The 9,745-nt window shown below is 34.7% G+C and overlaps 2 protein-coding genes across 4 annotated transcripts; both read left to right on the top strand.

The window, feature by feature from the left end:
• Nucleotides 1-1,959: 1,959 nt before the first annotated feature.
• On the top strand, nucleotides 1,960-3,005 carry LOC145159530 (non-specific lipid transfer protein GPI-anchored 26-like). The gene is made up of 2 exons (XM_079078536.1): nucleotides 1,960-2,369; nucleotides 2,641-3,005. The coding sequence occupies exons 1-2, from the start codon at nucleotides 2,024-2,026 to the stop codon at nucleotides 2,811-2,813; spliced, it is 519 nt and encodes a 172-aa protein (XP_078934662.1). The 5' UTR covers nucleotides 1,960-2,023; the 3' UTR covers nucleotides 2,814-3,005.
• A 447-nt stretch (nucleotides 3,006-3,452) lies between these two features.
• LOC145159529 (uncharacterized) lies at nucleotides 3,453-6,761 on the top strand. 3 transcript variants are annotated; one of them, XR_013737769.1, is made up of 4 exons: nucleotides 3,453-4,444; nucleotides 4,547-5,472; nucleotides 5,555-5,689; nucleotides 6,425-6,761. XR_013737769.1 is itself a non-coding variant. In XM_079078535.1 (3 exons), exons 1-3 carry the CDS (start codon nucleotides 3,793-3,795, stop codon nucleotides 6,482-6,484), a joined length of 1,638 nt encoding a protein of 545 aa, XP_078934661.1. In that variant the 5' UTR covers nucleotides 3,459-3,792; the 3' UTR covers nucleotides 6,485-6,761. The 3 variants fall into 3 exon arrangements, 1 of the variants encoding a protein (XP_078934661.1); XR_013737771.1 differs by having other exon boundaries at nucleotides 3,454-4,444; nucleotides 5,588-5,689; XM_079078535.1 differs by lacking the exon at nucleotides 5,555-5,689 and having other exon boundaries at nucleotides 3,459-4,444.
• The last annotated feature ends 2,984 nt before the right edge of the window (nucleotides 6,762-9,745 follow it).

Here is a 9,745-nt window from a genome sequence, read left to right as displayed (position 1 = left end):
GTGGGTTAAAATAGTTTTAAATTTATTCACAATTTTAAAGCTTTCGTTATTGTTTTAGTGTTTTTATAAACAGATTTTTGAATAAAACTCAATATTAACATAAAAATTAAAGTACATTTTCTTAATAAGAAAGTAATTGAAACTATAACGTTCCACTTAGGTATAACTATAAACTACAATGCATTAGAAATAAAGTATTTAGATATACAATGATATCAACTAGGTTGATTACTAAAGTGTAGTGCCTTTATAATAGAAAACTTGAAAGTACAATGGATAAACGAAAACAAATAAGAGTGTCGTTCTATAAAAAAATAAATTGATAAAGACAAATGGTGGTGGGATATAAGGGATTCCAAAGGTTTTTCAGTAGCTGACACAAGAAGATGAATTGATAATCATTTTTTACCTTCCATATGCATACAATGTGGGACTGTTGTATTCCTAGAAAGATAAGCATTTTAGTTTGACATGTTATGTTGGATCGACTTTCTTCTATTCTTCTAGGGATAATTTAGACAAAAGATGAATTGATATTCCTTCTATTCTTTGTCATGTTTGTGCGTCAGAAGCTAGACCATTTGTTTTTAAGTGCAAGGTGGTAGTTAGAACACGGAATGCAATGTTCAGGTGACTTGATTTTTATTGTACATATTTTGTTTAAGCTAATGCTATGTTTGATTCCATTGATGAATTTCAGTGTTCTGCGAAAAAAAAAATCATTAATGTGGTACTTTATCCCACAATTTGGTATCTTTGATGGTTCAAAAACGATCATGTTTTTGCAGGCAATAAGATTAGGAAACATCAAATTGTTGATTCCATAAATAAGTTTTCTTTTTTGTAGTACTATAATAGAAATAGTAAATGTTATAAAAACTCAGCTTGTTGGTTACATTAGACATTGTGTAATTGGTTTTTCTCTCTCTAGCTTTTTGCTAAAGTTATTTTTTGTAATGTATAACTGTTTTTTTTTTAAAAAAAAACAACCAATAATTTTTTTTATACTCTGTTTTTCATACCGAATAAACTAATAAACATTTTTATAAGAAAAACGTTTCAACTTTCAAATAAACAATCCCAGACACCCTGTGATTGTGTTAACAAAGGATAGTCTTTGGTTTGTGTTTACATTTATCCAATATCATCTACTAGCCAGGGCCGACTCCAAGATTTTAAGGTCCTGTGCTAAGAAGAAAATTAGGGCCCTAAATACAATTTATTAATATATAAGGAAAACAAACTTATAAAAAGTTTAAGGGCTAATTATGTAACTTCTGAAAACTGATTTGTTAAACATATTGGAAGAAAGGGTTGATTATAAAATATATAGAATAAAGTAATGGCCAAAACTGTAACTTGAATTTAAAACCTACACTGATTTTAGACAAAGGGCGCGCTTATGCCAATTGGGCTACCCAACGATTATGGAAAAACTTGAATAAATTCATATATATGTAGTTACTAAATTTATAATTTAATTAAAACTCGGACCCTATTTTGTTCGGGGCCCTGTGCGGCTGCACCTCGCCCGCCCTTAAAACCAGGCCTGCTACTAGCCTTTTTACAGAATTTATTTGTGATTATTATTAAGATTTTTTTCTTTATTTTCACATTTATACTTGGAAAGTTTTCCTTATTGGCCTGCGAGGACTACTCCATATGTACAACCATCTGATCATGTTCTTTTGCTTAGTAGGATTTTGGTTGTAGTCACTTGATATCACAATCACCACACTAGCATTAAGATATATCAATAAACGACACGCTATTAATAAATCATATAATATGTTTAATAGTGGGAAAAAAATATAAAACATCTATAAGCAATTGATACCAAGGTCGGTTGTGACATGGGTTAGGAGTGTAGTTGGTAACCTAAATGCAACCCCTCTTACCCGAAGAGTTGACTTTGAGTTTTCTTTCTCCAATCCCCCTATAAATAAAACCAAAACAACTACACTCTACTCAAACAAATTACCAACAATTTCAATCACTCTTCTCTATCAAACAATCTCTCCAAATGGCACAAAATCAAACACATGACACTCTCTTGTTGAAGTCCATAATCCTAGCTATCACAATAGGTGTGTTATGTGGTTGTGGAATGGCTCAAACGTCGTCTTCAGGGTGCACAAACGTGATCATTAGTATGTCACCATGCCTTAACTACATTAGTGGCAACTCGTCAACGCCATCAACAGGGTGTTGCACCCAGCTGGCTAGTGTGGTCAAGTCGCAACCGCAATGTTTGTGTGAGGTCCTAAGCGGTGGTGGCTCGTCCTTAGGCCTTAATATTAACCAAACTCAGGCTCTCGAGCTACCAAATGCATGCGATGTCCAAACGCCTCCAACTAGCCAATGCAATGGTAGGACCCTTTTTCTAACTTAAAACCGATACATGCTAGGATATTTAGTTTGAAGGTATTTAATATGTTTGTGTTTTGTATGATAGTTTTTTGTAGAGATTATAGTTCAAGTTTGCTTTTATTTTCTCTCCAAAAATGAATTCGTTAAACTTCTATAAAAAACGTAAAACTAATATGTAGAAAAATATTCAAATCATCTATACATGTTAGTTTTATGCTATTTGTTTTGCCTTTCGTACTAATTCTTACAAAATGTTTTTAAAATGAACAGCCGCGTCTCCAGGAAGTTCTCCAACAACACCAAACAACCCTTCTGGTTCCGGTAGTGGAACGAATACTGTTCCATCGACCGGTAACGGTTCAACAAATTTGATTTCTATACGATTGACAGTGGTTCCAATTCTATTTTCTTCACTGGTTGTTGCATATTCTATTATGTTTTGAGTTTTGCAAGATGACATCTTGATATTTGTTTCACTTTCTCACTCACCTTTTCGTAATTTTGTTTCACATAATCTTGGGTTTGACCACGAGGCATGTTGGTTTTTTTTTTTAAAAAAAATTGGGGATTTCATATGAATTATAACGTATAATGTACACATTCTTATGTCTATGAATAATATGAGATTATATGCATTGGATGTTGGATTTGGTTTTATATTAACGAATTGTAAGATATTTATCCAATTTGAAATTTATTAACCTACTTTTTCGCCAATCAAGCCAAAATGATAATTATATCCCAATTATTATGTTAAATAAATTATTTTAATATCACAATCACGTTGAATCTAACTTTGTTGTGGGGTTTAATCCATAAAGTAACAAATAATTGGAATATAAAAAGCATAGTGTGACACAATCAATTAATTTTATTTCAAGGTGATTCTTTCAAAAACCCAACAAACCTTTTTACTATTATAAATTTTCTAACTATAATTATACAAAAAAAAAAGGTTTATTTTTTCAAAAGTGAATATTCCAAACATATTCAATTAAAGTACATTGTTTGGTGATTTATGGCATGCCCTTATGAATAAAAAAGTAGTCATGTTTGTTAAAGAAAAGATAAATATAAAGATGACAAATGGGAAGGCGTTATTATAAAATTCCAGGTAATGAATCGCACGTGCCTCGTTGATAACAATGCTGCGTGTCTCGCTCGCTAACAAAATCATCAGGTCGAATTCATCTATTTTGCATTTACATTTACATTTACATTTCTTCATCAAGAAGGCGGATAATATGATATACATGTCTTTCAAATCCCAAATCAAATGAAAATCAATCGTCTTGATTACATCTTTACTTCCAATAATGGTTTCTTGATTTTGTTTTTCAAAATTAAACTGGGAGGGTTTCTACAAACTACAATCAAGCAACGGTTTTCCCCAATCTATTTGATCAGAAAGAACCCTAGAAGATGAGTAGACAGGGTACGCGATTCTGGACGTTTAATAGTTTGGTGGGTGCTTTTCTTGATCTTTCAATAGCTTATTTCTTACTTTGTGGATCAACCATTGCTTTCTTTGCTGGTAAATTTCTGGGTTTTTTCGGTTTGAGCTTGCCAAGTCCTTCTCATGGATTCTTCGGAATCCCTAATTCCGATTTGAATAGTTTACTCCTTGATTACCCAACTGATAAAATATCCGCTGTTCAATTCTCTGTAACTAGAAAGTTCCCTTTTGATTCGATTTTCTTTAGTGTCCCGAATTGCAATGCGAGTGATGGTTTGAATTTAGGAAGAGGTGAGAGGGTTAAGGAATTAGAAGGTGAAGCGTCTAGTAGTTCGATCTCTGATGCTAGAAAAGCTGTTAAAAATGAAACTGATGATGCTGGAGTTAAGATTGAAAAGGAAAGGGGATTCGATATGAAAGGAAAAGGGGCTTTAAATCATCGAGTGAGAGGTAGTTTTCGAAGAAGAAAAAAGAGCAGTCTCGATAGTGGTAAACGCTCTTCTGTATCATCTTCTCCAAATTGGATTACGTGTGTCGATCAGCAGAGCAATGAGAAAGAACATGTTGCCGGAGTTCAAGAGAACTCCATTCTTTCCGGTGATAACAGCTGTAACAACTGTGAGTACTTCGATTACTTGTTATTTCGATTTCTACAAAACTAATTGTTTCCATTTTTTAAGATTCATCTTTTTTTTTTCGAATTTTTGTGGTTGGTTTTAGACGAAGCACAGACTCCCATGGCGCTGAACGATTCCCAAGAACGGATTCCCATTAATGACGAAGATAAAGCAAACACGATTCTTTTATTGACACGAGAATTAATAGAGGAACAAGATGCTCGAGCAGCGCTTTATATTGAACTCGAGAAGGAAAGAAGCGCCGCCGCCACTGCCGCCGATGAAGCCATGGCTATGATTCTCCGATTACAAGAAGAAAAGGCGTCAATAGAAATGGAGTCGCGTCAGTATCAAAGAATGATAGAAGAGAAATCAGCTTACGATGAAGAAGAGATGAACATTCTGAAAGAAATCGTTCTGAGAAGAGAGATGGAGAAACATTTCCTGGAAAAGGAAGTCGAAGCTTACAGACAGACTCCACCGGAAAGTAATCAAAGTTACAATAACACCCTTGTTTCCGGTGACAACGACCCTGATCGGATTTTACGTGATCTCAGCATGTCAATCGACTTATCAAAACAAAAATTGAAGATAGACAAACAGTTGTCGGAGAAAACCATAGCCATTGTAGAGGAAGAACACAAGAAGGAGACTGATGTTTTTTATGAGACAAATGGGAAGGAGGAGGAGGCTGAGGTGAGTGGCGGAGGTGTTGTGAAGGAGGCGGAGGTGAGCGGCGTGATGGGACTGCCGCCGATGGGGTCGAAATGGAAGAGTTTAAGGAGAAATTCAACGTCGGCTTTGGATAATGAAAGAACGAAACTTGATACTGAAGTTGAGTGGTTGAGAGAAAGGTTGAGAATTGTGCAAGAAGGAAGAGAAAAGCTGAATTTCTCCATTGATAATCGTGAAAAAGAAAGTTTGCAGTTGCAGCTTTTGGAGGATATTGCTAGACAGCTTCAGGAGATACGGATGTTAACTGAACCTCGGAGTGGACGTCAAGCTTCTCTTCCACTTCCTTCCGCTAAGGTGCTGACTGTTTTTTGATTTTTTGACTATAAGGATAAAATGGTCATTTACTCACATCACATTTACTTGTTTTGTTTGTTAGATGGAAACTGATCATTTACTTGCATGCATACAGTTTCAGTTACTCCAAAAAGAAGCAGTTTGTGTATATAATACTTAGAGGGGTAAAATGGTCATTTACTTGCATAAAGACGGTTTTTTGTCGGACAGAATGAAGGTCGTGAGTAAATGACCATTTTACCCTTTTGTATTGTTTTCTCCATGTAATAAATGTAAAAAAAATGGCAACTTACGTTGTTAGATGGGTAAAATGGTCATTTACTTGGATAAAGACTTTTTTGTCGGACAGAATGAAGGTCGCGATGTGAGTAAATGGCCATTTTACCCTTTTGTATTATTTTCTCCATATAATAAATGTAAAAAATAGCAACTCATGTACTTAGATGGGTAAAATGGTCAAATACTTGCATAAAGACTTATTTTTAACGGACAGAATGAACGGCCGCAATGTGAATAAATGACCATTTTACCCTTTTCAGTTGTTTTCTCCATATAATAAATGTAACAAATAGCAACTTACGTACTTATAGATTGGTAAAATGGTCATTTACTTGCATAAAGACTTTTTTTGTTGGACAAAATGAAAGGTTGCGGTGTGAGTAAATGACCATTTTACCCTTTGTATTGTTTTCTCCATGTAATAGATCGCAAAATATAGCAACTTACTTCCATTTACTTGTCTAGTATAACGTCTTATTCTCCTTTCTTCCTATTACAACATTTCTAATTCGAAAAATCTACCTAATTATAACAATGTCATCCAAATACAAAGAAATTTTCACTGTTATAATTGACTAAAATTTTGTAAGTATAATAATACTATAATTGGGTATATTTTTTTTTTCAAGAAATAAGTGATGTTCATGTTAAGGATTGAATTGTAATTTTGCAGAGTTTGTCAAAGAAAAGGCGATGTAGAAGTGCATCAATAGGACCTGCAAAAAGCTCTTGAAATGCACATCATCAAGATTTTATTATAGTACGAAGAAAGGATGTGAAAAAAATTGGTAGTTTTGAATTTTAATTTAGTTTTTTGCTATACAATATTATAATTTTGTGAATATTAGAATCAGTTGCAAGGAAAATAAAAATAGGAGTAGGTGTTTCTTTGACTTTATTGTAATTTTTGTTCAGTTTCAGTTTCAATTTTTCAAAAGTCAAACTCAAGTATGATATTAAGGCTTAAGCTTAAGTATGTGTTTTTATTATATAAGGTTAAATTCAAGAAATAGCTCCCATTTATTGCTTTATTATACCAATCTTCTTTAGTTTCTTATTATTATAGCATTGTACTTTCAATATTTTATTCTTGTCAATGCATAGTACTTAAAAAAATCCACCAAATTATAGCATTGAATTTTCATTGTTTTTCTTTTTAGTATATTACACATTGAAAAATCTATTCAACTATAGTAGTGAAAGTATTAAGTAGCTTTGTATTATTTGGATGACATTTGGCAATTGGGTAGATTTTTTAAAAAGTACAATGTAGTAAATCCGAAGCTATAATATATACACAATTACTCTACATTGCTATTTCTTGAATTTCATCCTTTTATATATATCTAATATGTGAATTAAAAGTTAATTTATTTCTTTATATGTGGCACCCATCTTCCATTTCATCATGTTACAACAGTGTATTTTAAAAATCTATCTAATTGTAACTGTGTCATACAAAAACAAAGCAATTTTCACTTCTACTATTAAGTAGATTTTTCAACCTAAAAATGGCTTTATATTTTCAAGAAAACAGTGATGTTTATGTTTGAGGATTACATTAAAATTTGCAGAGTTTGTCAAAGAAAAGGCGATAAAGCTCTTGAAATGTGCATCAAGATTTTGAAGTATTAAACCAAGGAAACAAGAAAGGATGTGAAAAAACTTGGAAGTTTTGATTTAGTTTTTTTTTTTTGCGATATAATATTATTATCTTGTGAATATTAGAATCAGTTGCAGTAGTATGTATTTGACAAAATTGCAAAAATGGTGTATGCATTTTTTTTGGGATTTTGGTCAAAACCCCGATTTTTTTGGATTGAGGGTCCTTTTGAGCTACTTCGTTTGTGGTTTTGGTCCCTCCTAAAATTAAAAAGACGAGAATACCCTTCTGATACATTTTCTATGTTTTTTTCTATTTAACATAAAATTTTATTAATAAAAATTATGGGACTCACCTCTCTCTCTCACTCCCTCTCTCTCTCTCTCTCGCGTTGAAGGAAAGAAAGCACTGGTGATTGTAACACCGGTCTAGGCTGCTCACCACCACGACTGCCGCCATAGACCACCACAACCTCACCGAAAACCATCCTTGTCTGTCTTGGTCAAGCCCCACCACCATTCCCTTACTGTTTCTGTCGAGCAAGCTGCAAGGCACCACCCTATACCACCGTGTTCTTCCCCCTCTTGCTATTGATCGGAGCAAACTGCCACCACCATCTTTACCCACCTAATTTTTCGAACACCTCCTCCACCTCCCTATGTCGTGACCCACCACCAGCAAACACCCTTCCCAAACACCTCCGGACCATAGCCTTGCGCCTCCCTGCCCTCTCTCTCTCTCTCTCTCTCGTTGAGCTCACCTGAAAAGAAAAGAAAGGAAACGAAGGCAGTGAAGCTGCCACCACAGCTCCGTCACCACCCACCGTTGGCAAAACCCACTTCACCACCCACCACCGCTGTGACTGTTGGCAAAACCCACTTCACCACACCCACCAAACGTCATCGTCGTTGGTGCTTCGTCTTGGTCCCTCGTCGAGCATCCGCCAACAGAAATGAAGTAGCAAGGCCACCTACAGCTACCAACCGCAGCCACCCATCGCTGCCCTTCCACCGTTGTTGCAGATCAGGTAGAAGGAGAAGAGAGGGTGGGGTTAGGATCGTTTTTTCTCATCCTGATGCAGACTAAGTCGGAGGAAGAGAGGTCATCGTCTGAAATTTTCGAGCTTCCTTTTGATGCGTTGTTGAACGCAATCAATGGTGGGAGGATCGAGCGGAGTCATTGAAGGCTAACCAGTGGCGACTGTTTGTATATGTGGAGTGTGTGTATGTATATGTGTGTATCGTGGAGTGTGTGTAGGTTCTTTATGGTCATCAGAGAGAGGAGAGAGAGAGAGAGAGAGAGGAGAGAGAGAGAGAGGCCCGGTTTTATATTTAATAATAATAATTTTAAAAAGTGAAAGAAAAATGAAAATTAAATTCATTAAGGGTATAATAGTCTTTTTAGTTTGGACACGGACCAAAACTGCATGTAAACTAGCTCAAAAGGACCACCAATCCAAAAAAGTCGGGGTTTGGACCAAAACCCCAAAAAAATGCATACCACAGGGACCATTTTTGCAATTTTGTCTAAAATCAATGACAAATGAACTTTAGTCTATGTTCGATCATCGATGAATCGTTATTTCAGTTATGGGTTTTGACATTGAGTTTTTAACCATGAAGATCACTAATAAAAACAAAGTGAACACATAAAGCAAGTTAGCAAATTAATCCTCCAAATAAGATAAAACAAATACTTTAAACTTAAACCCAATAGAAACAATCTAACCCCATATGGTGTTACCAAGTCATCCAAGTATTAATTACATCAAAATCTGTAAATCAATATCCTCAATAGATAAAGCATAAAATTTTGATAACATTCATTTTCTGGAGGGTGTTTTAAACTTCATTGCTATAATTGGAGGGTTGTTCAAGGTTAAGTCTGAGTGATTTGGTTGTTGTTTAAATTGTTGACTCACAAGTTCGCTGCCTTATTAGTGTTTTGTTCAAGGATTTACATAAAAGACAGAAGTTCTGGAGGATTTACTTGAATTCCTAGATTTGAGCTATATGTTGATTTGTTCTTTTACTAATCAAACTCTATAAGGGGTGAAGAGGTAAAAGCCAATGAGAGTAGTAAGAACAATTAAGGGGAGTTAAAATCCAAACTGAGTGTAAACAAAGGTTTGTGACGGATTTGTAATGGAAAGTATTAGCTACAAAGATTATATAGGAATATGGGTAATCAAGGAGCTACATCTCCACAAAGCCAGAAGGACAACAAAAGGATGACTTTAGAATGAACTAGCTTTTGAAGATAGGCTAGGTTTCATAGGGCGCATGCGAGGAAATGTAAGCGAAACCAAAGAACTGATGGGAAATTTTGTTGTTGATTTTAGTGTCACCAGACATTTTGTGTAATTGGAACTAATATGTGAGCTAAGGGGTT

Source organism: Lactuca virosa, chromosome 2, assembly GCF_052849685.1.
Source record: "Lactuca virosa cultivar CGN04683 chromosome 2, Lactuca_virosa_CGN04683_v6, whole genome shotgun sequence".
Taxonomy (NCBI): Eukaryota; Viridiplantae; Streptophyta; class Magnoliopsida; order Asterales; family Asteraceae; genus Lactuca; species Lactuca virosa.
Note: the sequence above shows the minus strand (reverse complement) of the source record. Positions and strands in the feature narration are given on the sequence as shown.